The sequence below is a fragment of the Larus michahellis genome, chromosome 21 (genome assembly GCF_964199755.1).
Source record: "Larus michahellis chromosome 21, bLarMic1.1, whole genome shotgun sequence".
Taxonomy (NCBI): Eukaryota; Metazoa; Chordata; class Aves; order Charadriiformes; family Laridae; genus Larus; species Larus michahellis.
Window position 1 is genome coordinate 5,839,680 of NC_133916.1, and position 25,743 is coordinate 5,865,422.

Consider the following 25,743-nt stretch of genomic DNA (forward strand, 5'->3'; position numbering starts at 1 on the left):
CTGGGGATCTGTGTGCAGATTATCAGTCTCATATCTGAAATGAGGGTGTACCTAAAGCTGCTGTGAAATATGAGTGATGACAAAGAATGGCAAACCAAGAATGGTCTGTAAAGTATTATCAGATCTTCTTATAGCATGAAACTACATTGAAGCGCACTATTGAAACTGGTACCTTATCACTCCGAAACACTTTACTGGAAACCCAGTGTTAGTGTGTGCCTGTGGTCAGTTCTTGGCTGTGTGGCTCCTTTGCATCAGAGCAGCTTGGTTATTTTTATTTTCAGGGATTTTTTTCAGGATAAAACAAAAGCGTTTTTCTACTTCAGATTAATATAGTGGGGTCAGCAGCAGATCGTGCCGAGCAGGACTGCAGTAGCTCGTGGTTAGCGGGGTGCGCAGGGCACGCAGCGCAGCCTGGAGATGCTGCTGAGTTTCCCCGAGGTAAGCGGCCGTCGGTGAGTAGGTGTCTCGTCTCCAGTCACGCTCCCGGGCTCACCGGGAACGTCTGCTTGGTTAGTCATTTCGACAAGCCATTTGTCTGCAGCAGTCTGGTGCTTTCTGCTGTCATCACGACGTTTCCGTTGCCGTCGCGGTGATGCCCGCTCGGCGTGGCGGCGGGGATGCAGCCACCGGCTCGGCAGTGGGAGGCTGAGCATCGTCCTGGCGGCGGTGGGAGCTGCCGAGAGCTGGAGATGTCCAAGAGGCCGCTCCGAGGGCTGTTCTCCAGACTGTGCCGGGACATTCCCTTTGGCCTCACCGGGCTGCTGGCCCCTTTTGTGCCTTTTTGCGTTGAATCACTGTGGATGCGAGACACACAGGAGCTGTGCTGCTCACCACGGACTTTGTATAAATGATTTCTCAGACAAGCGAATAATACACAGGGCTTAGTTTTTAATTCCCTAGCATGGTGGCAGCTGGCTAACAGCCCTCTGCGCTGCCTTTGCTTGTTGTTTGGGCTGTAACTACTTTTTGTGCGCCCTGTTACAACGTGCCTACCATAAAATCCCGAGGGAGGAGCCCTCCTGCGTTAGCTGGGAGCTGCCTGGCCGGCTTCCTGGGGAAAGGACCGCTTCCCTGCTCCCAGCGCACTCCCCGGCACTGCCGCACGCGAAAGCCTTAATTATTCTGAGAGCCCCCGCGGGAGTCAGTGTCTATTTTTCTGTCTGAGCTCATCTGCATCGTTATGTTGCTGTGTTTCAGAAATCCCTATTTCTCCTTTTCCTCTTCCTTCCCGGAGCGCATGGGAAACGGCGTGCTGTTTTATTGGGGATATTTTGGTGTTGCTGCAGCTGGCAGGTCGCTGAGAGCCTCCCTTGGGCTGCCTGGGGAAAGCCAAGCCCGGGTGTTTCGCTTCCATCAGGACTCGGTCCAACGCACGCCACCATCCCGGCTGATGCTGTCCCGTCTGCTCCAAAAAAACGGGGTTTCAGACCTCCCCCAGGTCTAGCACTTGGGGGAATCAACCGCCATCGTTGCACACGTAGCTTTTCATTTTTAATTTTTAAGTGTCTTGATTGTCTCCCCCGCTTTGACGTGGTGATTCTCCTCCTTGTCCTTGCGGTGAGGGTCACGCTGTTGTCTCTGCTTTGCGATGGTCGGTGACAGGACAGCGAGGCCAAGGGACGCCCCCTCCCCAGGGCCATGCAGAGGTCTGTGACGGAGCAAGGCCCTGGCCCCCGACATTCCAACATTTCCCTCCTGTTCCTCTTTCCCCCCAGCATCTTTCCTCCATTGTCCTGGATGGAAAATTTTAACCCGTGACTGTTTCGTGCCTGCTGGCATTTGGCTGACCTGTCTCGAGCGTCAGTTCAGTTACCAAAAGGAAAAAAAAAGAAAAGAGATCCCTTCTTCTCATCTGCAATTTGCATAATTAAGTAAGAACTCATTGCCTCTTCCCCTGTTTCCCCACCGAGGGTGTGCACAGGGCTGCCTGGGAACGCTGCCAGTGCCGCTTCCTCTGCTCCAAGTGAAATTTTTGCCGCAAGTGCAGGCAGCGGCTGGGAATTGGGGGAGGAAGGCAGAGATTAACAGCCCCGTGCTGCTGAGGATCCCTCCAACACCTCGGCAAGGGCAAATGCAACCTGCTGCGGATTTGGACCTGCCTTTTGGCTGTTTTCCAGTTTACAGGGAAGAGGGAGGCACGTTTGGTGCATTTGGGGCAGTTTCAGCTGTATGCAATACTACGACTAGCCTGGGCATAAAATCTATTTGCCTAGCCTTTCCCTGCTGACGGAAATATGCTGGAGATTGAGGTTGGTTATCAAGAAATTACTCACCCAGCAATACTTTGCAGAACAGCCCTGGCCCACAGGCAGTGGCACCCAAGATATGCCTGCATTGCAACAGGCACACGCTGAGGCTGCTGCTCTCACCCGGAGCATCGTGGCTGCTCCGGAGGTCGGCTGTGGGTTTAGAGGGGCATCTTTGCCACCCCCATGCCCTCTAAGTCCATCAGACCTTCCCTACCAGGTACAGGTAGCCCAAGAAGTTTTTTTAACTGCTCATTTTTGTTCGTAGACTGGACCAAGCTGTCTCCAGAGGGGTTACAGAAACAACCAAACTAACCTTGGAGCCAACAGCGTGGTGACCCAGCCTGGGTTTTGTAGCAGTGATGCCGCATTCATGTGACAGCGTGGTCCAGCTGGCAAACCCTGGGTCCCTGGGGACAGTCTGGAGCTGAAATGTTGGTGTGAGAACGTGCCTGGTCTGCTGGAGGACCTTGGCTGCATCTGTTCTGCTCAGCAGCTAATGCTGGCGACAGGGTAATCACAGACTTTGCAGTCAAAGTCTTTGCTGGCGGGTAAAGCTCCCCTGCTGCCGCTGGGCTGGTGGACTTCTGAAGGTATGAGTGAAATCTCTGTCCTTCTGCAGGGTGGTAGCTTTGGACTGTGCTCAATCACCTCAACCACCCCTGCTCCTGAAATTCTGGCGCCGAGGTGGGTGCTGTGTCCCAAAGCCCTGCCCTCTCGTACCTGGGCATCTCTGGTCTCCCAATACCAGGGACATGCCGATGGAGACAAGGGTCCACCCCCCTGAGGAACAATCCTTAGAGCAGGGTACCTGGCAGGCGACGGCCCTGTGTTCCAGGACAGTGATGGAGAAAGGTCTTGCCAACTCCCTGAGTCATGCTGCTTTTACTGGCGCGCCATGTCCGATTGCCAGCAACCCTCCCACCTTGGGGGGATTGGACCACTGGCATCCCGGGGAGGGGCGTGATGCCGCATCCCAATGCTGGGAACGGCCCCTCTCCGGGGGGAGCTTGGCAGCCTTGCTCCGTGGCGGGGGTAGCCCCTAGGCTTGGCGTCTGGGGGATGTAACCCCCATGATGGTTCCTCCTTTTGGTGGCGTCCTTCTTCCCGAACGAAGAATGATACAGCGATGCCAGGATTTCCCGCCTCCGTAGGTGAGGGAAACACCTGTGGGTGAGAGAGTTGGTCCCTTTCACTAGCTCATTAATTCAGTCAATTACAAAGGGAAATACGTGCTGGGAAAAGCAAGAAAAATCCCAAAAGTTAATCCAAGAGTTATTTCCTCCCGATACCTGGATAAAAACGTGTTCTTCGGAGCTCTTCAGGTCAGACGTCAGAGAGACGGGTGAACCCACATCAAAGAACAAGGTAAAATACTGACTCTATCCTTTCACTCTATGCACTTGTGTATATTTCTTTGTGTTCCTATAATGTGTCTCTGAAAGGATTTTTTCCATTAATAACCCTAATTTTCAGTCCTAACATAACTTGTATTTGAGGTATGCTATTTCTGAGGAAAAGCATTTTCTTCTGTGATCCCTTTGGATCTGCTGCTTTCGGTCACAGTTACCTCCTCCTGCTCCTGAGTCAGCAGACTTTTGAAAATTTAATTTAACTGTATGTCTTTTTCTGCTGAAAATTTTTCAGAAGAACTTTGTCTATTTCCATGCAGCCTTTTACTGTTTGTTGGTTGGTTTTTTTTCCTTCTTTTTGCTTCTTTTGGGATCTTCTGTTAAACATTTGGTTTTATTTGATTTTTTGCTCTTGCACACGGGGAGTCAAGAAGAAAGGAATAAGAGATACAAGTCAGTGTGGGTTTTTTTTTAATACAAGTGGAGAGGCACAAGTACTATATAAAATCCATATATTTTCATAAGCATTACAATCGTGTTATTTAGGAAACTTAGTGAGGTGATGTTGTCTTCCTTGAGCAGGTCTCCCAGGCAGCCGGCCGCGTGTGCATCCTGCAGCAGCATGAAGGGATCCCACTTGTTCCTCTGCCTCCTCTCCGTGTCCTGCTGCCTGAATTTGATGCCGACAGCTGGGAACAAAATCTTCCGCTTTGGACTGTGCAGGGTTTCAATGAGCGTGACCGAGATTAGGTCTGGTTTCACTGCAATTAAAGCCAACATTGTAAGTATTGCTCCGGGCCCTGGTGGAGCTGGGGAAGCTCTTAGTGGGCTGCTCCTGAAGCCCCTCTGGAGCCAGCAGGAACATCACCATCTCTGTCTCCTCCCGTGCAGCAAGCCAGAGACCCCATCAGGACCCTCAGCATCTTGTCTTACCCACATTCTCTGCACAAGGTTAAGGTAGGTGTCCTTACCCTCTCTCCAGTGTTTCTCTGAATAATTTGCCCAGAGAAGCTGTGGCTGCCCCATCCCCAGAGGGGTTCAAGGGCAGCTTGGACGGGGCTTGGAGCAACCTGGGCTGGTGGGAGGTGTCCCTGCCCAGGGCAGGGGGTGGCACTGGGTGGCCTTTAAGGTCCCTTCCAACCCGAACCATTCTATGATTCTACGAATTTTGAGCAGCCAGGACCCTAACAGCAGGCAGGGGGTGGACCAGCTCTGGGCATCTGGGGAAGCTGATCAATACCATGACTTCTAAGTTCCGGCGAAACACAGACGCCGGCAGCCAGCGCAGGTCAGGGAGGATAAAGTGATGTGGATCACGTAGGCGAAAAGAGGTGGGTGACCCGCTGCCGGTTCCTGCACCGGGCTTTCACCCTGACTCTCTTTCCAGAAATGGTGGGCAGAGACGTACTTTTTGTTGTTGTTGCATGTGATGCTCCAGTTACAGGAGCTTTAGCTGCGGCTCCTCACCGCCTCGGTCGGTGGAGGCATAGCAAGGTGAATTGGGATTTGGGTGGAGAGCTATTAAAGAATACAAAAGCAGGTGAATGTGATCTTGGCAGGTGAAATATATTATAAACAAGTATTTTGCAGCTCTCTCACACCCTAAGGCACTAGACGTGGGCCACTGCTGGAGGTCTCAGCATCTAATACCCAGCTACAAAATCAGCTATTATTTTGTCGACTCAGTGAGACTTGCTGAGGATGGATCTCCTGGAAAATCAGTCTAAAATAGCTTCCTATGTATACTATCAGTTTACATCAAGCATCACTGTAAAAGCTTTATATGAGTCAAAATATCCTGCTGTGCTTGGCTACCATGTTTGGGGCTAGAGATGGCTTATTCTAGAAGGGGGCAGAAAGGCTGGTGACTACAGGTTTAAAGCACTTTGGAAGACCTTTTAAAAATGAAATTTATTCCTTAAGTCGTTAGACAGATGCTGCATCACCCATCACCTCTTCAACTTCTACGTAGACAAAGTCTTCAAGCACTGCAAGACCGAGGATTCGTACATCAACCGGAAAATCAGCAGCATCGCCAACTCCTTCCTCAGCGTGAAGAGGAAACTCGGGCAGTGTGTAAGTCTTGGGTGTTGCTACAGCTTAGTTTCATCTGTTAGTATTTGGTATATAAATAAACCTAAGCATTTTATAGAGTCACAAAATCTTTATTTATGAAAATGGTTTTGACAAGAATATAAAAAGCAAGATGTGAAGCGTATGTCCGCTAGAAAATTTTTATACTTGCCACTCATCAGCCAACTCCCACGTTAGTTCTCAAGGAGGAAATTTATCCTGTCCCGCTGCCTGTCAAAGTAAACTGTGTTCTTAGGTGAAATCTGATTTAAAGACCTGTAGCCTTTTCCAGACTATACAGTAATTTCCAGCATAATTAGAAACCGATCTCTTATTTTTAAAAATGAACCCCCCAAACTAATGAATTCTATCTAACTTTTTTAGCATGAGCAGAATAAGTGCCTGTGTGGACAGGAATCCGATGAGAAATTTAAGCAAATACTTGCAAACTACGAAGGGGTAAGTTGATGACTACGTCTAGCAATTAATGCAGATATTCAGATTCCCTTTATGGCAGGTTGTACTCACTGTCTTTGCTTATGCCTTGCTCCTTTATATCATTGCAGCTGAATGTCACATCTGCAGCAATTAAATCCCTGGGTGAGCTGGACATCCTACTAGACTGGATAGAGAAATCTCCTTAGAGAGCAGAAGGCGTTAACGACCCGCCAGCGACTGGGGCTAAGGAAGCTGCTGGGACATTGCACACACCAGCGGTGAAGGGGCAAATAATGTACTGTATCAGTGCAGTTCCTCACTGATGGCAGCTAGGGTCAATCAAACACTTGAGTGTTTCGCTAGCCGGATACCCAGGGGAATGCGTCAGCAGCGTCTTGCATTAAGATGGAAATACCAAGTTTGATCAAATCAGCATAACGCTGGCTTAGCTGGCTTCTATCAAAGGATGCTCTCCAAGGGAAAATCTGAAAGAGTTCCTCTTGCTAGCAGACATAAGCTGTGATCATTTAATAAAAGTATTGTTTAAATTATAAAATTTTTGTATTGTGAATGTGTATTCGTGAGTGCTGAGTGCCTGCTGGAATGGCTCTGGTGTAGAGATAATAAATGCTCATATAGTTGACGGTGTAGAGTAGTTGATAATGAATGATTGATGGTAGTGGTGTGGAGTTGTTGATAAATGCTGAAACGAGGTGCACAGGGTGAGAAATGCTTCCAAGAATAGGTCCTAGCAGGTATGTCAGGCCTTAGAAATCTGTCTTTCCTTTTGAGATGATATTTTCTGCCTTATCAGTAAAAGAAAACCTTCTATGCAAGATATGTGGTTGCTGAATAGAAAAAGGTTCTTGTAGGTATTGTGTAATTTACCGACACTCAGTAGTAAGTTTTGTGGAAATCTGTTGCAATTACTGCAAATAAACCCCACTTGAAACTGTGCTGAGTCTGTTTGTCAAAATTCAGAGGAATTATATGTTTCTTGTTGGTGAAACTTTATGAACTCACCGTGGTGCCCTTTCATAGCAGATATTGTCACTCCTGGTAATGCTAGCATCCCAGAGGTGACGCATTGTTCCCGGCATACCAGAAAGACCAAAGTTTAGACCTGAATGATGTTAAGTCATCCCGGCTTGTCCACGAGACCATTTTTACTGCGCATAATGTGTAGCTCTGGTCTGTTTTCACCCATTTCGGGCTCTTTTAGCCCTCAGTGGCTGCACACGCATTGCTGGTACCCTCTGGTTCTGCACGCTCTAATTTAATTTTCCACTGTGTTTTCCCACAAGGTGTTAATACACATAGCGCTGCAGTATCTGACAATGGCAGAGGACTAATGTCTTAGTAAATGAACCAAGACGACCCGGATCATGTCTCCAAGCAGCCAGGCGGTGTTACATACTGCTGGTGTCAGGGCCCAGGTAAATGCTTGGGGAGCAGCTGGATGTTTATGTCCCTGGTAGCCCTCTAGTCCTAATAGTTCAAGTGATAAAGTCTTACTGCTGCATTCTTTAGACTTAGGGCTTGAGTCAGACTGGAGGGTAGATCTCTGACATGGTGGATTTTGCTCTAAGAATCAACTAAGCTGAGCAAGGTGTACCGAAACTCCTGCCAGCTGTGGCGGCAAGAGCAGAGCCAGGACATTGCATGCTTTCCCCAGCTCTGAGCAGCTCTTATGGCTGTTAGGGCAAAGTTATTGCCTCTAGGCCTTGCACAAACCCCTTCTCAACACCTCTGTTCACATGGGACAGCCCAATACTCTCCATCTCTCCCTTTCCTGCCCACGGGCATGGACAAGCTTCAGCAGCTGGGATGGATGGAGGGCTGGCTGCTCCCAGCTTGGGCAATTTCTAATGATGCTACAGAGGTGATGCAAGGAAGACTTAAGTGGCAGAAGAGGCTCTCTAACAGGGTTTTGCTATTATGGAATAAGGTCCTTGTGTCCTTGAGGAGAACCTAGTTACTACTTTGGTTTCATCCCCATCACAAGAGGACCCTGGTGAAGACCTCCATCAGCAAACCAGCATTGCTGGAGTGTTGTATCAGTCTGGTGGGCACTGCACCTTCTGTCGGGTACCAGCAGAATGAAGAGCTGCAGAGGGGAAGGAGACTCCTTGTCCCTTCTCAAAACGTCCCGGTTGGTGACCATGCTGGGTGAGCTCACCAGCATTTGCCTATGGTTCATATGCATGTGCTTCACGCTGAGCGGGATTTGGTGATTCATTTTAAAGGAAAGATCTCCTTGATTGCTCACTATCCTCCCTCAAATATTTGCTTACACCAAAGGAAAGCCTCTTGGGACTTTGATTCTCTCAGTTTGTTTCCTCATGAGTTTTTGTACTGTAACTTTATTTGTCCTGGTGCCAGGGCATGAGCGGGTGAATACATCCCTCCACGCTCTGTCAATGTTCATGGAAGCTGATCTTTCAACACCATCACCCTTGAAATCAACCATGTAAGAATGACATATGTTGCACGTACCATGATTTTCTGCTAAAGAAAAACCAATAGGAATGAAACAGCGACGCAATGAGATACCACAGCTCATCACCAACAAAAGAAAATCAGTCAACACCTTTGGCAAACAGTCTGGTGAAGATGGGGCTGCTTGGTGAGGTCGCTGTGGACCTGTCCATTGATTGTGGTGAGCTCTGGATCACAGCTTGAGTGGGATGTGTGGGTTTTTTTTCTACATCCTCAGTTTATGTTGTCACAACTATTACTATTTATTACATTTCACAGAATCATAGAATGGTTTGGGTTGGAAGGGGCCTTTAAAGGCCATCTTGTTCCACCCCCCTGCCCTGGGCAGGGACACCTCCCACCAGCCCAGGTTGCTCCAAGCCCCGTCCAACCTGGCCTTGAACCCCTCCAGGGATGGGGCAGCCACAGCTTCTCTGGGCACCCTGGGCCAGGGGCTCACCACATTGATTTTGTATCCTGCGCAGAGGGTTGCGTGCCTCAATCTATGCGTGTTTTCCTGCTTTCATGTCAAACTAATTTTACACATTCCTACCCACTGCAGCAGCTCCGGGGAATGCCCCTTGGGAAACGAGGTGCCGGATTGAGGTCCCTGGGTTGGGCAGGAGCCGGAGCCGCGGGCAGGGTGCTGGGGGTGCAGGCAGAGCCGGCTGGCGGGGTGCTCAGCCCACCCCCGTCTCTAGCTCGTTCCCGCTGCTCCCAGCCCATGCGGGATGAGCGGAGCTGAGAAAAGGATGCCAGCAGGCAGGCTGAAGAGGAAGCGGATTTGCAAAAGGAGAGCGAAAGGGGTTTTCTCCTCGCCGAAATTTCCAAACCTTAGCGTTCTCCGGCAGCGTTATGACTGCTCAACCCCGGGGACACTTTCCAAGCGCACGCCTTTCCTATTGCACCAGAATAATTCATTCACTTCCAGCAACTGCGGGCGGGCGCAGACCTGTCCTGGCCCCTCCACACCTTTTCCGATAGCCAAGCCCCTTCCCTCCGTGCTGCCGAGGGGAGGCAGGAGAGGAGGATGATGAGCTCTAACCAGACATTTGGGCCCCCAGCCTTGCCATCCGCGAGGCGATGACTGTTGCCATGCGGGTGTGAGAGCAGCCCTGAAAACGCAAATAAAACGAGCAGCCGCGAGACGCAAACGCCGTTGGAGCTGCTGCCTCCTGCTCACAGTGAGCCAGGCTCATCCCAGCGCGTACTGGGGGGAGGTCTGCCATTCAGAAATAATCGGGGGTTTATCCTTGATGAAAACTCAGCGGCTGCAGGCTAATGCAAAGAGCCATTGCCCGGCACCTTCCTGAGCTACCATATTCTTTTCATTTTAAAGTCTGGTTAATATTTTACTAAAACCGAAATATACTCATGGCGTTACTGTAACACAGTCGGGTCAGACCCTAGCCAGGGTAACACTCCTCATTCTTGGTATTTTATGTCTTGCTATAATCATAGCACTATAACAACGGCTCGCTATGCAAATAACCAACACGGGCTGGGGAATCTGAATTTGCCTGGGCAGTTTCTGGCCCTTCTCTCCCAAACAGCCCTGGCGCTGTCGCACGCCTCCGCAGCCCCTCTCATTGCCAGGCAGGCGCCAGCCCACCCTGTTCCTGGTGTTCAGGGAAAATCGCTTCTCCGCTTTGTCGCAATTTTTTTCATCATTGCTGCTTCCTGCATTGCTTTATCTGCGGGGTATTCAGCTTTCTGTGCCCACATCTAACTGGCAGACAGCAGTGTCATGCTGCGGTTTGGAAATCCGTGCATCAGTAAATTACTTTTCTCTCTTTAGTGATCCGCTCTCGAAAATAAGACCAAGAGACAACATTTAATTACAGTCATCCTTGTTTCCGCCTGGATAAACATGAAGTCAGCCAGGGAAAACATCTGAGAGACGTGTGGCTCGGGTTTATTAAGCAAAGGGTGGGTTCTCAAGGCCGCCCTCAGCGGGTGGCCCTGCGGCAGAGGAGCACGGATTGGGCTCAGTTGTTCCGACTCCAGGTCAGAAATGGGAGATTTTTGGTTCAGCTGCTCTGGAGGGTTTGGTCTGTGCTATGCAAATGGATACGGTGCCAGTGAACACCGGTGCCTGTTGCTAATCAGCTATGGAGGCTGCTGACAGGTTTTCATACTAATTAACATCACTCTGTGATCAATTCCTGATGTTGATGGAAAGGCACATGAGATGATTACTCAAAACATTTCCCGTTTATCTCAATTAATTGGGGGTCTCCTCTAACGTCCTGTGCCGTTTGCAACACCAGCTGTGATGCTGCAATGCTGCAGTAAGAGGAGGAGCAGAAAGCCCCCCACAAAGCATCCTTACTCCCACAGACTGCCAGGCCCCCTGGTCTGCTGAAAGCCAATGGTTTTCTTTATTGCTTGTGCATAAAAACACTTCAGACCACGTCTGGTCTGCAGGTGCTGCCCTCTGGGTGAAAAAGCTAAGAGGAATCAAATACGCGAGTTGTCGTTCTAGAGGGTTTTCCAGCTGCCTTTAAAAGAAAATGAGTTTTTTTTTTAAATGTGCCTCTGAGAGCCCACCGTGTTGGAAGGGCACTGGTGGGGCTGGGGCCGTGGGTGGGCTAAGCCACTCCAGCCCCTGCCGGTTCCCAGTCCGACCTGCTCGCTCAGACCTGTGCCTCCAGCCCAGCCACCCCATTTGGCATCAAACGATTCCTCCTAAATCACCGCCCGAAGCTGAATTTAAGCAAAAAAAGGTCAAGCTATAGCAAATTGCGGTAGCAATAAACAGCGCTGCTTGCTGACGTCTCGTCATCTCTCATCCTCAAGGTAGAGCTGGTCCCGGTCGCCGCCACCTCTCGGTCCCTCGTGTTCAGATCTGGCCCTCCCAGTTTGGGGGGGGCCCGTCGGGGGCAGCGCTGTCCCCCCCGGGGCCGCCCTGCGCGATGCCGCTGGAGGTGAGGAGGAAGGCGGAGTAGGCGAGGTCAGCATCCTCCTTGGAGCTCTGGGGAAGGACAGGAGGACACGGTCAGGTGGCCAGGGACAGGTAGCAGCACATGGCAGGGGAGAGGGCGGCATTCGGATGGGCAGCACCGCGGGGCCATGAGCATCTCGGGGTGGTACGGGCACACTGGGGGAGTATTAATGTTCTCTCCTGGAACATGTCCAGTTGGACATATCTCTAGCAAAGAGCAGAACCTAGCAACATTAAACCGAACCCACATCCCAACACCCATACATATTGTTAAAAAGAATTTTCCAGATAAAGAGAGCTGAACAAAGACGGACTGTGAGTCTTCTACGTGCATCCAACTGCCTCATGAGGAGCTCATTCCACCGCACACTAACACAGCAGTACGAAAAGGCTGAGCAGGTTTGTTAAGACTTTCCTGTGGCATCAAATTCCAGAACACTGCCTATACGCTTCTAAATGTCCCCCCCTCCAATCGCTAACTATCCGGCAGGTCACGCCGGTGCCGATGCGAGAGCATCATGCCTTCACTCAGCCTTGGGGAAGACCCCAAACATTTGTGGGTTTGGGACTCCTCAACACGCCTGTCCCCATGTGTGGGCACCCAGCTCACCTGTCCTAAAGCTGCTGGGTTTTACTGGTTTCCTGATAGTTTCCTTTATTCCTCCAGTTCAGCTCTTGGCACTTACAACACCTACGTATCACCTTTGGTTAGGGACTTTTAAAAAGAAGGGCTTGCATCTGGCACCTTCGGTTCCTGCGGAGTGGTGGTCCTCAACCGTGGTCTTACCCAAGGGGAGGAGAGGCAGGGGGGAGGCAGGGGCTCGCCATGGCCACAGGAGCAAGTCTCAGCCCTCGCAGAGCCCTCCTGCCCGCCGCTGCCCTGAATCACTGCTGACATGCGAACATGGTGCTGGGGAAAGGCTGGGAGGTGGGACGTGCCTTGGCTTCGGGCCATCTTTTTATCCCAGTCTTTTATATTTACGGTAAGAACCCAGCCCCAACCCTCCTGACCCTGCTTTGGTGTACTGTATTATTGTCTCTGTTAAAACGTGGGGTCAGGAAAGGGTTAAGGTGCCCCCCCGCAGAAGCTGATCTGCTGCAGGTGGTGGGATCCAGGTAAGATGGAGAGCACCTGGGTATAAATAAGGCCCCTGGGAGGAGGCAGCTCCTTTGGTAGAGGCTGGAGGGCTGCGGCGGTGCCTCCCAGGTCAGTGGCTCTCTCCTGCCTCCTCTTACCCTTTTTGCCTTCTTTGTCTCAGCAGCGCTTTCTGGGGGGGCCGCGGTGGTGATGAACTCTGCAGGGAGAGGAGGGGAGGCATTAGGGGGTGGGGGTCATCGCTGGGCGGGTATTTCTGCGGCTTTTGTGGGGTCCTTCTGCAAACCCCACCCCTGTCCCGGCACCCCTCGCCCCCCGGGGCTGGAGAGCATCCCTCAGGCAGCAACCTACCGTCCCCTCCCATCTGCGTCTCCTGGCTCTCCTGCACGCAGGCGTTATTGCTTGCGCTGTACTCCTTCACGCTTTCGAAGTCCGACATGCTGATGTTGGTCCTGTAGCTCCCGACGGACACCAGGTCTGTGAAGAAGGAGGAGGTAAATACCCCATGCGCTCTCTCAGAGCCGGCGCGAGCGCATCTGTATCCCAACCGCCTCCATGCAGGCAGACACCGCACAACGCAACACCTGAAGATGGGTGTTGGAGCCGTATGGATGGGGTCAGCGGGAGAAAGAGGGTCCCCGGTCTCCCCATGGCATGGAGGGTACCAGGGGAGTAGCTCAGCCCAGCACCAGGCACCAAGTGCCCACTTCATCTTAATACCGCTGACGTTTCATGAGAGACTAGAAAAGGCAGGGACTCACCCGATCTCTTTATCTGCCTGTATTTAAATATGGCGAAAGCCACCACGAGGACCAGGAGCACGGCACCAATAGGGCTCAGGATTAAAACAAGCTTATTGGGGCCGTGGCTTGGATCAGAGCTGGAATGGAGGGAAAAGATAGGTCATTAAGCTGCGAAGTGCATTTTTTGTTTCATTACTCAAGACATTACGCAATAATGTGTATGAATTTCCATCAGTCTAAAATCTATGGTAAATCTGAGTGAGCGTGATGCGATTCAGTTAATCAACTGGATCCCAGCACATCGTAGGGGAACAAATAAAAACGTAGGACAGAGCTTGTGCCGAACCAGCTACAGCAGCAGCTTGGTTGTAAATGCGTGAAGGAAAGCTCTCCGGTCTCGGCAAAAGTATTTTCAATTAGTCTTTCTGTACCTGGAATCTCCACCCGTTCCCTTCTGGGACTGTATTTTCTTATTTAGGCTAGAGATTAATTTCAAGATATCTTGCCTTTTGTTATAACTTTTTGCTTCTTTTCCTCTGATGTTTTGAGCTAAGTTCTTTTGGGACAACGTTATTATTTTTTTTTTTTGTTGCTAAACCACAAACGCAGAGTACAAACACAGCACTGACCACGGGCTAATATAAACTTCACAAAAATGGTAAACGAGAGAGGCTTGGAGAGAACCAACCTTTCCGAGGCAGCTGCACTTCGCACCCCAGCGTCGCTGTAGGATTTCCCTTTGGGAATAAAGCCACCCTCGACGTGGCTGGGGGGCTCGACGTGGCTGGGGGTGTCAGCATGGCTGGGGGGCTCGATGTGGCTGGGCGTGTCAGCGTGGCTGGGGGGCTCAGCGACGTCCAGGAGGTCTAGGCTGCGGCTGGCTCCGCTCCCTACATGTCCCGGGGAAGAAGGAGCCGTTAGTCGCGTGAGCGGCAGCACGGAGATGGTGACACAAACTACTTGGGTGTATTTGCTGCACGTGAAGCTGCAGTGGATTTGGCTGTACATGAGAGGCTTTTTAAAACGGGGTTTAGAAATCTGAAATGACCTTATTTCAAATAACTTGTTGCAGAAATCTCAAGTAGGCTCTCTCTGCCTACAAACTTTTCAGAAGTCTTTCGTTTCTAAGTTCTGCCTCTAGTATTTCCTGAACAAATTTTGAATACTTGGTTTGCTTTTATTTCTTGCTCTTTGCCCACCAAAGGCAGCGAAATGAGGCTGTTTCTCTCTGTTTTCACTTTGACCATCATCCACGTACGGTGGTTGTCTGTGGCATCTCTAGTGCTGTACTTTTTTCTGCTCAGCTTCTAACAATATTCCTTCCCAAGAAAAACAAAATACTGCACGAAAGCTGCGACTAAGCCCCTTGCTGTCCAAGGGCAGCAGGTGACAGCCCTTCCTCCCCTTCTCCCTACTGTTTTCCTGTTTATTAAGATAACGAGTTCCCTGGAGCAAGATGTCTCTCTGAACTCGGCGCAGCCCTTCACCTGACAGGTGTCAGATGTCGCTTGATTTAAAGGATGCTACAAGTTGTAATAGCAATAATTAGTCAGGACTGGGTTAAAAAGTTAAAATGGTGTGGAAGGAAGTGATTTTTAGGCTGGTCGGGGTTTTTATGACTGGGAAGCAAAAACTGGTGAGTGGATGAAGACATCTATGACAAGTTGTGCAAAATCAGGGTGATCTTGGCACCTACTCTGGGAGGCTGCCTGGATGAGAGCACTTCTGTTTTGAGGTGCTGCAACCTAGTGGATATGGAGAGGACTTTTCTCTCAGCAGAAGGCAGCCTGATTCACAGCCCTGAGCAGCAGGAAAGCCCCTGCCTGCCTTTGTCTTGGAGCTCACCTCCAGTCACCTCCAGGTACACTGCCATGGTTTCCCCGAAGAGGCCGTTGCGCTTCACTCCACACCAGTACCACCCTTGGTCTGTCTTTGCCACCGAGTCAAAGCTCAGGATCACCGTCTTGTTGTCAGTGTCACAGGTAACGTCCGTTCCTGGCTGCCTTTGGTCAGAAGAAGGCATGAGGATGCAGCCGGTGTTGTTCCACTTGCACCAGTACTTCTGGTAGGAGTAGTACTTGCATGGATAAGAGCAAGTTAAATCGACCCGTGAACCCACTTGTGCCTCCACTTCCTTCTTTCCCTCCAGTCCAGGTTGTCCTGCAAGGGCAAACAGAACATCGAGGCTGTTGTTAGTGGTGTCAGTGGTGGGAATGGTCATCAACAGGTAGCGGTGCTGCTAGAGGTGGTGAACCAGGAGGTGTATTTTTGAGGGAAAGTGCTCCTTACATTTCTAAATTAATGTTAATGGTGCTGAATATGCACCTCTGGGTGAAAACTGGGTTGTGTGGTTGTTGTTTTTTTTTCTTTTTTGCAAGGCTTACATACTTGCACGAGAAACTTTTATGAACACTTTCACAAAAAAACGAAGCCTTGTGCTTCCATCTTAAAGCTACTGGGGTCTAGGGAGATGGGCACAGTGTTTCGCCTTATAAAAGTTCAGGGTCAGACCTCACATCTCTTCCCGAAAAGCCACATCTGCTCTTTTGTGGTGCTTAAGGAGGTTGGTTTGTACCTACTGAGCAGGCAGAGAACTGCCACCGCGCGAGCTCGTACCGTCTATGATCTTCAGCTCAGTCGACGATTGCTGCTCCTTCTCCTCCTCTGTCATGCACCAGTAATAGCCACTGTCACTGTTCTTCAGCTGGTTCAGGATGACGGTGTACGTGTTGTTATGCGGGTTGTTGTACATGGCCACTCTCCCTTCATAGAAGGGGGAGACAAACCCGTTGTTGTCTATGATCTTAGCGCACCCGTTCTGTCTCCACTTGCACCAGTACTTCACTGAGGACTTTCTTAGGGGCTCGTAGCGGCATTCAAAAGTTACTGAACTTCCTTTTACTCCAAATATTGTGGGCTTTCCTTGAGGAACCTTTGTCTCTGGAGACAAAAATGAAATGAGTTGCTATACGCATCTAACTTTTGCCCATGTGGCACCCTCCCAAGAGAATAAATATTATCAGATCAAACAAAGCTGTTTTGGCTAAAGCAAGGCAAGGTGAAGCTCAGGGGTGCAGGCGGTAGGAGACTCCCCTGGCACTGCCAGGAATTAACCCTAAAGGGTCTGTCAGGCCTTTCTTTTTCCCAAATTCACTGGTGGGAATTTGCGTACTTTGCGCATTTCACTTTGTGTACCCACAAGCGTTGGGTGGGTACCCACAAGTCTCAAAGTTTTGCTCCCTTTGCTAGGAGGAGGGCAGGTCTTCTCCTTTCTACATCTGTTATTTTGAGATTTAAGGAATTAAGCCTGGAAGAGGCCATTAGCTTGTCTCAAACTGGTAGGCAGAATTTGCCTTCTGGAGTTTTGGGCTACCAAGACAGGGGAAGACACCTAGCCACCGCTGGGAAAGTTAAGTCTTTATAGAAGCTTTATTAGTGATGGTTTAGTATCTTACAGATGGCTGAATGAATAGAAAGAAATATCTAGATGAGAGGACAGGATAACAGCACTCTGCGAAAGGAAATTAAAGTTCTTCTTAGAGGGAGACTGCTAGTGACACTGTTAAAGAGAAGCACAGACAAGGCGGGGAAAAAAACCCACTGGGAATCGCTTACTCACCCTCATAGACATGCACGTCCAGCTCCTTCGATTCTCCGCTCTCCCCATAGAAGCCAGCCCCACACACGTACAAGCCAGAGTCTTCCCAGCCCATCTGAGTTATCACGACGCTGAATGAACCTGGGGTGCCCTCGATGCTGGGCAGAACTCGCCCTACATAATCCTCACCAAACTGATGGTAAGTATCAACGACGTTTTGGCAGCCGCTTTTCTCCATCTTGCACAAGTATTTCCTAATGTCTGCATAGTCGGGCCCAAAGCTGCAGGACACGGTCAAAGTGCTGTGCAGCTTCACGTAGAAGAGCTCAGCTCCCTCGGGTACGTGTGGACCTGTGCGTACAGAGACACCAGTCAATGCCTACTGCCCGCCCTGACCATAGGTGTGCGTGACTCCCCCATACCTTCGAAGGCTTTTTTTTTAGCGTAGGGTTTCTCTATACTTTGCTATATTATATGATCATGTGCCACTCCTGATCGGGGCACGATCTCCCCAGCTGCATCCCATGTCTGTCACACCTTTCGGGACTGAGGTCTCTCTGCTCTTTCACTGCCCGCTCCATAGCAGGGTTTCTCCCAGGGCCTTCTTGCCAGGGGCTGTGCCATGAGTTTGCACCGTGCTCTGCACTCTGGGCCTTGCCCAGCGGTGGGGTGCCATCCTGCACACTGTGTTCGCCTGGACTTGTGCACAGGCTTGGCTCGCACAGCCATGGGTTGGAGGGTACATCGGAGGGACAGGCAGTTCTGCCCTCTGTCTCCCTCAATTTTAGTGGCTGAGGGAGGTCAATAGTTTCCAAGTGATCTCTGTGACCTTAAGATGAAGTTAGTTTAATCTCATTTTCATGCCAGAGTTTTAGTCAAAAAAAAAAAATTCATTCTGTAAGAGGAGAGGGGAAAATGAAAACTGCTTTTTCCCGAAAGCATGGAGCATCATGAGCTCTTAAACACTGGGCAGACTATCTGTGGAGCTTTATTCAAAACAGGGGGGAAAAGTAAAAGGAAATAATAGTTTAAGGAGCCCCAAGGCTGTAATTACCTTCAGAAACATCCAGACTGACTTTGTGGGAGAGCCCTCTGCCATTGATACCAACACCGCACTGGTAGGTGCCTTCCTCTGCCTCTGTGAGCCCGGTCATGTTAATCTGGAAGTTTTTTGCCAGTGGGTAGTCAGTGATGGAGACTCTGCCTTGGTAGCCTGGAGCGGTGAAGCCGTTGGTGGAGACAATGGTCGTGCAGCCCGTGGCCGATTCCTTGCACCAATACTTTCTGTCGTGTCTGTTCACGCTGGTGGGAGGGTAGAAGCATTTCACGGTAACTGACCCCTTGAGCAGCCCATATACCTGCCGTGGTCCAAACACATGGCTTGAGACTGCAAGAGGAAAACATGTTGGCGGTAAATGTCAGCAGCCCGATGGCACTGCGGCGCAGGGCGGGTGTACTGGGACGTGCGCGGAGCCCGGGCTGCGCAGCATCATGGGTCTGACAGGTCCCATGGCAGTGATGGGCACCGATGGGGGAGACACTCCCTGAACCCTGCTGCCCCCTCTGCAATGCCACCTCTGGTCTTAGGCCACCCACAAGACCTGTGTCCCAGGCAGGTTACACTTACTTGCTGCCTTGGGGAGGTATCTGCTGCTTGCAGATTCGGCTGGGAGGAAGGCGAGCAGGAAGATGAATGCTAGTAAAGTCATTTTTCTTGCATTCCCTGGAAAAAGCACAAAAGTTGGTGTATCATCACATTTGCAAAATGATTAAGTTAAACCATCGAGTGATCTAATAATCCTTATGCCTGAAGGATATGAGAGTTGTGGCTACTCAAGCTAGAGAGAAATATAGTGTTTAATCGCTTCTGTCAAGCAATTGAGTGGGAAAGAGGGAGCTGCTAACTCTGTTCTTGCCTGTGCTGCTGCATGGTGTTGTGACTGCCTGTGCGTCTCATCCCAGCACCTCGATCTTCCCTTCTGTAAAATGAGGGGAGTTGATCTTACAACAAACTCAGTTAATGCAATGTCTACAAGCCACCAACGTGTCCATTAGAGCGGACTGTCCCTTGGGCAGGCAACAGCATTGGCGTGCACAGCATAAAAAGCCATTTTGGCCAAACCAGAAGAGACTTGATTCAAAATCAGAAATGATTTCTCATTTTACACTTGTAAATGGGAAGAGCCCACCACAAGGCTGAAGTCCAGAAATGGTGGAAAAGCCGCTGAGCTCTGGCAGCCATGGGATTCGGGTGGCAACCTGGAGCTCAACTGCTCACTTGACCCTTGCCAGGAGATAATGCTACTTCTAATAATTTAATAGCTGGGGTCATATTTTCTTTTGATATTGTTCATGCAGTGAAAGGAAGGCTTGTTCATTTGTAAGCCCGGGTGCCAAAGCCACTCCTTAGGCAAACCTGTGCCCACAGAATGGTTTGGTTTGGAAAGGAGATCCAGTCCAGCTTTGAAGATCATCCACTCCAGCCCCCCTGCTAAGGGCAGGGACGTCTTTCACTAGGTCGTGTTGCTCAAACCCCGTTCAACCTGACCTTGAACACTTCCACTGATGGGACACCTACAACTTCTCTGGGCAACCTGTGCCAGTGTCTTACCACCCTTACTGTAAAAATGTCTTCCATATGTCCAAATTTCTTCCCTATGTCATAGCACAGAGTTCCCACCTGAAGCCAGTGTTTAATTACTGCTCTTTGTTTCCCTGATCTCTTCAAGGACACTCAAGAGAGAAAGTAATATTTTCACCTCAATTTTTTTTTTCTTTCCTCAGCTGCTGGTAAAGTTAGTGAGACGCAGGGTTATCCCCCTCACACCCACCCCTCCAAGAATCAGAATTAAACCGATAAAGCACCGTCCCACCTCCATTTCCAACAAACCTACTGCACCTTGTCCAGGATGCGAAATGATGGCTGTTGGGGAATGTCAAACCAAACTGCGGGTCTCTTAAAATGTGTTCATAGTCTTCAAGATGAATATTTCCCACCATCCCCTTGTTTAGGACTGGTGATGGCTCAGAGGAAGCCAAGGCTCTTATTTCTCTGAACTGTTGCCTTTGGCCTGAGCCGAGTGCGCTGCTGGACACGGCATGGTGCAGTGGTGGGAATGTGCATTTCCTGAGCATGGCTGTTGATCTACCTGCGTACTCAAAGTTCTAGAGAAGATGATATGTGCCAAGGCTTTATAAACATTCTGAGGAATTTGATTTCAGGGTGTCAAGTGACACAATTTTATTAAGGGTAATTCCCGGTAGAAGAAAAAAGCTTTTATTTCCGTGTTAAGATGAAAGGTGTTCTGTTGTCCTTTCTTCCTTGTATTGTGATTTCTAATTGCTCAGTGGCCACTTGTCCACAGCTAATAATTAACTCACTGAGCATGAAAAATGCTCTTTCATACATATCCCAGAAGTAGCCAACAAGATAAACATAACATATTCAGCAGAGAGCAAACAATATGGCACAAAAAGGGCCTTGATATTTGCCCCTTGCTAACAGCAGCTCTCCTGGATGATGGTCACCTCGCTGCCCTCCCACCCCTCTCTCTGCAGGGCAAGTAGGATCCCAGCTCCGCTTTCCCTTTCTTGGCAAAATTTGAATAGTCTCTTAGTCTAATTTCTTCCCAAAGTCATCGGTGAGTTCAGGGTTACAGGCAATATTGTTTTGTCAGGTGGGGAAGGGTTGCCAAGGCCTCTTTTGTGAAACAAAGGTATAGCTGTGTCCAGAAAGCTGTGTGCAAGAATGGTGGCATCGTGTCCTCCATGTGCATGTTAAAGCAGGACAGAATTTTTGCATCTCTGTCTCTGAGGAGGTGTGTGCACTTGTGCCTGCACAAGAACAACGGCTCCCATGTGCTTGTGTGACCAACTTCTGCAGCTCTGAGCTGCCTCTAGTCCTGTTTTCTCAGATGTGGTTAAAGCCTTCCCCCACTCACTGCATGAATGGACAGAACTCCCGTGTATAGCAAGTCCGAGCAAGCACAGCCACTGGTTACGTAAAAAATCTGTGCTGTATTTCCATGCGGATCCACTGAGCTGGGTGGCTGGAAACCCCCTCTCTGCTGCCGGCGCCGTGTCGCACTGCGAGAGTGACACCTCCAAGCCCACAGAAATGAGCTTTGCTGGTCGCTCTGCAACGAGCAAGCGCTGTTTGAGATGCTGGGGGAGAACTTCTTCAAGCTGTTGGTAAAGGAGCTCTAGTTCCTTCTTGCTTTCAAAGAAGATTTGCTGCTGGATTTGCCATCTCTAGTCAGAGCACAAGGTCTAAGCCTCAGAGCTCCAGGGGAGAGAAAAGGCCACCAAGCCCATACGAAAGGGAGTGCAGGTAAGTGGCTGTGCAAGTGCTTGGTGTTGGTGCTTCTGCAGGTGGAGGGGGAGTCGGAAGGAGAGAGGAGATGGGACAGCAGAGTCTTGTAGGGGGCTATAGAAGAGTCAAGAGGCTTGGAACCAGAGGGAAGTGCTGAACTCAGCAGAGCTTGCACGTTGGTGCACGAGCCTTCCACTCGACCCAGGCCTCTGGACACCAACGTCGCCAAGACCAGGGTGATGGTGTTGTGTTGTCTGGGGCACTTTGCCGGGCGGGGGCGGCTCCATGCTCTCCAGCTGTTTGCAGTGTGCTTGTGTGTGTGTATAACGCAACAGCGATTTCAAAGAATTATGTTGTACAAAACCAGAAGAGGATAGGCTAATGGTTAGCAAGATTAGTACCAACAAATCAAAACATCTACTTGTAATACGCTTTAAAACAGAAGATCTAGCCATTACCAGGTGAATGGCATTAACTTTTTCTGAGGCACCTATTTCCATGCTCGGCTTGAGTTGCCACATTCATGACCGAGAGCTTGGGAACCGCCGCTGAAATCCCCACAGAGCACGACTGTGCATGAGACCTGGAAAGTGTCGGAGCATTAATAAAGCCCAACTATACACCTGTACCATAATGACAGGTAAAAACTCACTACAACTTGTAACGTGTTTCCTTCATTTGGATTTTGTCACGTTTCTTCCTACCACGTAAGAGCATTAGAGCTTGGTGCGTGCACGTGCTGCACCGAAGGGGCTTCGCTGGTTGGTGCCGAGTGAGACGCGGATGTGCTGCAATGTGGGCTCAGCGCGAAAAGCCACGCAAATGGAAAAATTACAAGTGTCCTTCACAACATAGCAGCCTTTTTTTCTTGCTTTCCGACTCAGGCCAACTAAATGTTTCTGTCATCTCGGTATAATCTTGAGAATGAATAACTATCTGTTTTGATTCGATATGTTGCTGTGCTCTTAAACCTCACTCCATCACACGTCCACTGAGGGACAATGAAATCTGAATGCTGTGTATAAAGCTCTGGGGAGGTTAGACCCCCTCAAACCCCATAGTCTCCCTTGCTGACATGGCCATGTCTTCAGTGTCTCCATCCATAGAAAGTAACTCCCACGTAACAAGCGATAGGACAAGAGGAAATGGCCTCAAGTTGCGCCAGGGGAGGTTTAAATTCAATATAAGGAAAAATTTCTTCCCTGAAAGGGTTGTCAAGTGTTGGAAGAGGCTGCCCAGGGAAGTGGTGGAGTCGCCATCCCTGGAGGTATTTAAAAGACGGGTAGCCATGGTGCCGAGGGACACGGGTTAGTGGTAACTTGGCGGTGCTGCGTTAGCAGCTGGACTCGATCTTAAAGATCTCTTCCAACCAAGCAATTCTGTGATTCTAGGAAAGTGGTTCATGGTGCTTTTGCAGGGCAGTGGGAGGTTGCTCTGGAGGAGCTATGGTGTGAGACCTCCCTGGGCTGGGATTCCCAGTCTACTGCGTGTGGATTCTTCCCTGGCTCCCCCAGTGCCGAAAGCACTGCGGTACTGGCCTGGGTTGGGAACCTCACCTTCCCCTCCAGCGCTCTTGTATGCCTAAACTTTGAAATAGCGCTTTCAGGTTTCCAGCAGAAAGTGCTCTCGGAGCAGGTTAGCTCTTCTAAATGTCATTCATTGAGACCGTCTCTGTGTTTCTATGGTGCTTTTGTGACTCTTTCAGTCCTATGGAGCAATATCTTTGTGTTTAAAATGATTTGAAAGAGATCAGAACCTGACCCCGGAGTTGCGCAAACCCGAGCAAGCAGCTGCTCTCGCTGGGTATGAAATGCCACAGTTCAGTTCCCAAATGCTGCTGACTCAGCTGCGAAGTTGAGCTCTGAGAAACCAGTACACTCCTCCCGCAGCTTGCCAGGGATCAGCACAGTCCAATCCATTAGCTATTAACTATTGCTCTTAACGATGACCAGTGTCAAGGACGTGCTGTGGGACCAATGAAACGTGAATACTTAATTGCCACATTTGTAATTCTAGCCTAGGAGTCCTGTTTTGTAGAATGTTTACCGTGATTCAAATCTATGAGAAATAGTAACATACAGAATGGAGTAAATAGGGTTTTTTTTCCCCTCAGATGCCTTTAAAGCGAGACCCACTAACACCACGGGCACAGCAGTGGACTCCGTGCTGCACAGCTACGGATGTGCACAGCTATGGGACTATCTCCATCTTTACGCTGCCCAAGATCGCTGCACAGATGGCCTTATTGGGAGATTTATTTGCTGGAGTGGGATGGAGAAAAGCCACCAATTGACTTGGATAGAACATTTTCGTGGCGTTATTCGTAAGCAATCGACTTTAAGATAAAAGATCAGGCTGACCTAAACCCGCACAGAAAAGAAATGTTTCACGTTCCAAACTGATGCCTCCTTTACAATGTGCAGGAGGGGCTAACCTCGCGACGCAGCGAGCAGAACCGGCTCGGCAGATCTTATTGAAGATTGTCAGGAGTTACTAAGAAATCAGTTTTCAGGAAATTCTGCAGTGCTAGCGACCCTCCTAGCTACGAATGCTTGTAAGTGCCACTTAAATGCTGTCCTGTGTGAGGAACGTATTCTGGGAAACAAATGAAAAAGGATAACCGGCCAGCGCTCCACGGCACTGACTGCAATTCCTGACGAGGTTGTGCTGCTGGCCTAATTTTACGTTCCTTTAAGCTGTTAGGTATACCATACACTAACACACGCTAACTTGTGACCTATTTTTATGTTCTTTTAAGGTGTTAGGTACCCCACGCACCAACTTCTTACTTTTCAGATAAGAGTATCACAGTTCATTTGTTTCTTACTTTTTTTTTTTTCTCTTGTCTCTCGGGCTCGAAAGTGAAACCAACTTCAACACTATTAAACTGTTCTTCTAGTTCAATACTGCCCATATATGCGAGCAGCAGGAACTTGCAATGATCCAAAAGCACTTACTGTACAGCCCCCGTCTGTACCGTGACAATTGCTGGACGGGTGGATGGCGCCAGCGTGTGTATTGGTAGCAGCAGCACAACTAGGAGCTGGTATTTCTCTGTACTTCGGACGAAACGAATTAAAAGTCCTATAAGAACGTTTCCTTTGCAGAGTGAGGATTCAGGTGTGCAGAAACCCATCCCTTTGCTGTTGGTATAAATGTGACAAGAGCCTGACAGCTTTCTCTTGTTTCAGTTTTAGGACACCACGTACATCCCGTTCACTTATGCTTCAGTCAAACTTGAGAGCTCTTCAGAGCTCACTTAGGACATAACTATACAATTCCCTTCTTAAATTTCAAAATCCGCATCCCTACGACTATCTCTGTGGTGCGATTCAAAGGCTGTAATGACCATAGACTAGTTTGCAAGAGTTCAGATTACCACGGTAATATTTATTTTCTATGTTAAAACTTAATGCAAATATTGCAGCGATAATTAACCTTTTTTTTTTCCCCAGAAAGACTAAAAATCTACTGCAGGTAGGAAAACATAAACATCATAAGCCTGATCCTGTGCTTTGGACCTTCTTTTAAAGAAATGAGTCCCCCCGCCAGCAAGACCGGCACCCCTATTCACTGCAGTTCCCCAACTGCTGCTTCCCTTCACACACGTGTGAGGAAGAGTCCTTAGAAGTGTCTCAAGACTTGTATTCTTCTCCTTCCCCATCTCAAAGCGGTAGCACAAAAGATTTTTTGCGTTTCAGAATGACAACGAAGAAGCGTTACTTACACTCCGAGTTACTTCTGCAGACTATTTTGTACTTCTTGCTTGTTCTCGGAGACTGACGGCTCCCAGGTTTGCTGGCGTCCCGGTGGCTGACCCCAGGACCTCCCGCGAGTGTCCTACCTCCCTCCCGCAGCTGGACACTGGGCTCTGGCAGTGCCAGGCTGTTTTAAATACTCCTGGTACCTCTAGCCCTGCATTTCCACCTGTTGTGCCTTAAAGGAATAGCATCCAAAAACTCGGGCAGGTGAGCACCGCCCCGCATGAAAGCAGGGAAGGCAATGCCCATCCCAGCTCTGTGTCATTTTGAGGGTGCAGGCGCTTGTTTACCTCCTGATTGCACCTCGCATAACAGCCGCCTCAAGGGTGGGCTCCCCGACATGGCCGTGGGCACCCCTGCCTCCTTTGGGAAGGGTGGCTGCTTGGGGTCAGGTCCACGGAAGGTCTTCTGCTCTGCTGGGAGCGGGGTACCTGTGAGACAGCTCTCTGCATGGACAGCCCCGGACAGCTTGGGCAGCTGTGAGTCCTCGGGTTGCAGATGGGTTGCCTACACCCGGCACAAAGACACTGGGGCGCCTTATGGGGTCTGAGTCTCACCGAGTACCCGAGGGTCCAGCCAGCCTCTGTTGGCATTGCTGCATCACCCTTGAGTGGTGACAGCGTTTCCCACCGTCCCGGGCAGAACGGCCCCTTCCTGCGAGGACTGAGCTGGCTTCTGATCTTAGATACCCCCCACCAA

The 25,743-nt window shown here is 49.8% G+C and overlaps 2 protein-coding genes across 2 annotated transcripts; one reads left to right on the forward strand and one right to left on the reverse strand.

Moving 5' to 3' along the window:
• The first annotated feature begins 3,742 nt into the window (after nt 1–3,742).
• Nucleotides 3,743–6,318, forward strand: LOC141733828 (interleukin-20-like). The gene is made up of 5 exons (XM_074564779.1): nt 3,743–4,382; nt 4,493–4,558; nt 5,525–5,677; nt 6,059–6,133; nt 6,241–6,318. Exons 1-5 carry the CDS (start codon nt 4,164–4,166, stop codon nt 6,316–6,318), a joined length of 591 nt encoding a protein of 196 aa, XP_074420880.1. The 5' UTR covers nt 3,743–4,163.
• A 4,631-nt stretch (nt 6,319–10,949) lies between these two features.
• Nucleotides 10,950–25,165, reverse strand: PIGR (polymeric immunoglobulin receptor). Its single transcript, XM_074564457.1, has 11 exons — nt 25,011–25,165; nt 18,599–18,694; nt 18,026–18,358; nt 16,993–17,322; nt 15,990–16,313; nt 15,219–15,533; nt 14,062–14,263; nt 13,392–13,510; nt 12,982–13,107; nt 12,771–12,829; nt 10,950–11,564 (listed from the first exon to the last, which is right to left on the reverse strand). Exons 2-11 carry the CDS (start codon nt 18,678–18,680, stop codon nt 11,433–11,435), a joined length of 2,022 nt encoding a protein of 673 aa, XP_074420558.1. The 5' UTR covers nt 18,681–18,694; nt 25,011–25,165; the 3' UTR covers nt 10,950–11,432.
• Between the last annotated feature and the right edge of the window lie 578 nt (nt 25,166–25,743).

Coding starts and splice junctions, on each gene's coding strand:
- PIGR (XM_074564457.1), bottom strand. CDS start 18,680: ATGACTTTACTAGCATTCATCTTCCTGCTCGCCTTCCTCCCAGCCGAA. Junction 18,359..18,598: donor ATACCTCCCCAAGGCAGCAA/GTAAGTGTAACC, acceptor TTCCTCTTGCAG/TCTCAAGCCATGTGTTTGGA. Junction 15,534..15,989: donor TGAGCTGAAGATCATAGACG/GTACGAGCTCGC, acceptor TTGCCCTTGCAG/GACAACCTGGACTGGAGGGA.
- LOC141733828 (XM_074564779.1), top strand. CDS start 4,164: ATGTTGTCTTCCTTGAGCAGGTCTCCCAGGCAGCCGGCCGCGTGTGCA. Junction 4,383..4,492: donor CTGCAATTAAAGCCAACATT/GTAAGTATTGCT, acceptor CCTCCCGTGCAG/CAAGCCAGAGACCCCATCAG. Junction 5,678..6,058: donor AGAGGAAACTCGGGCAGTGT/GTAAGTCTTGGG, acceptor TAACTTTTTTAG/CATGAGCAGAATAAGTGCCT.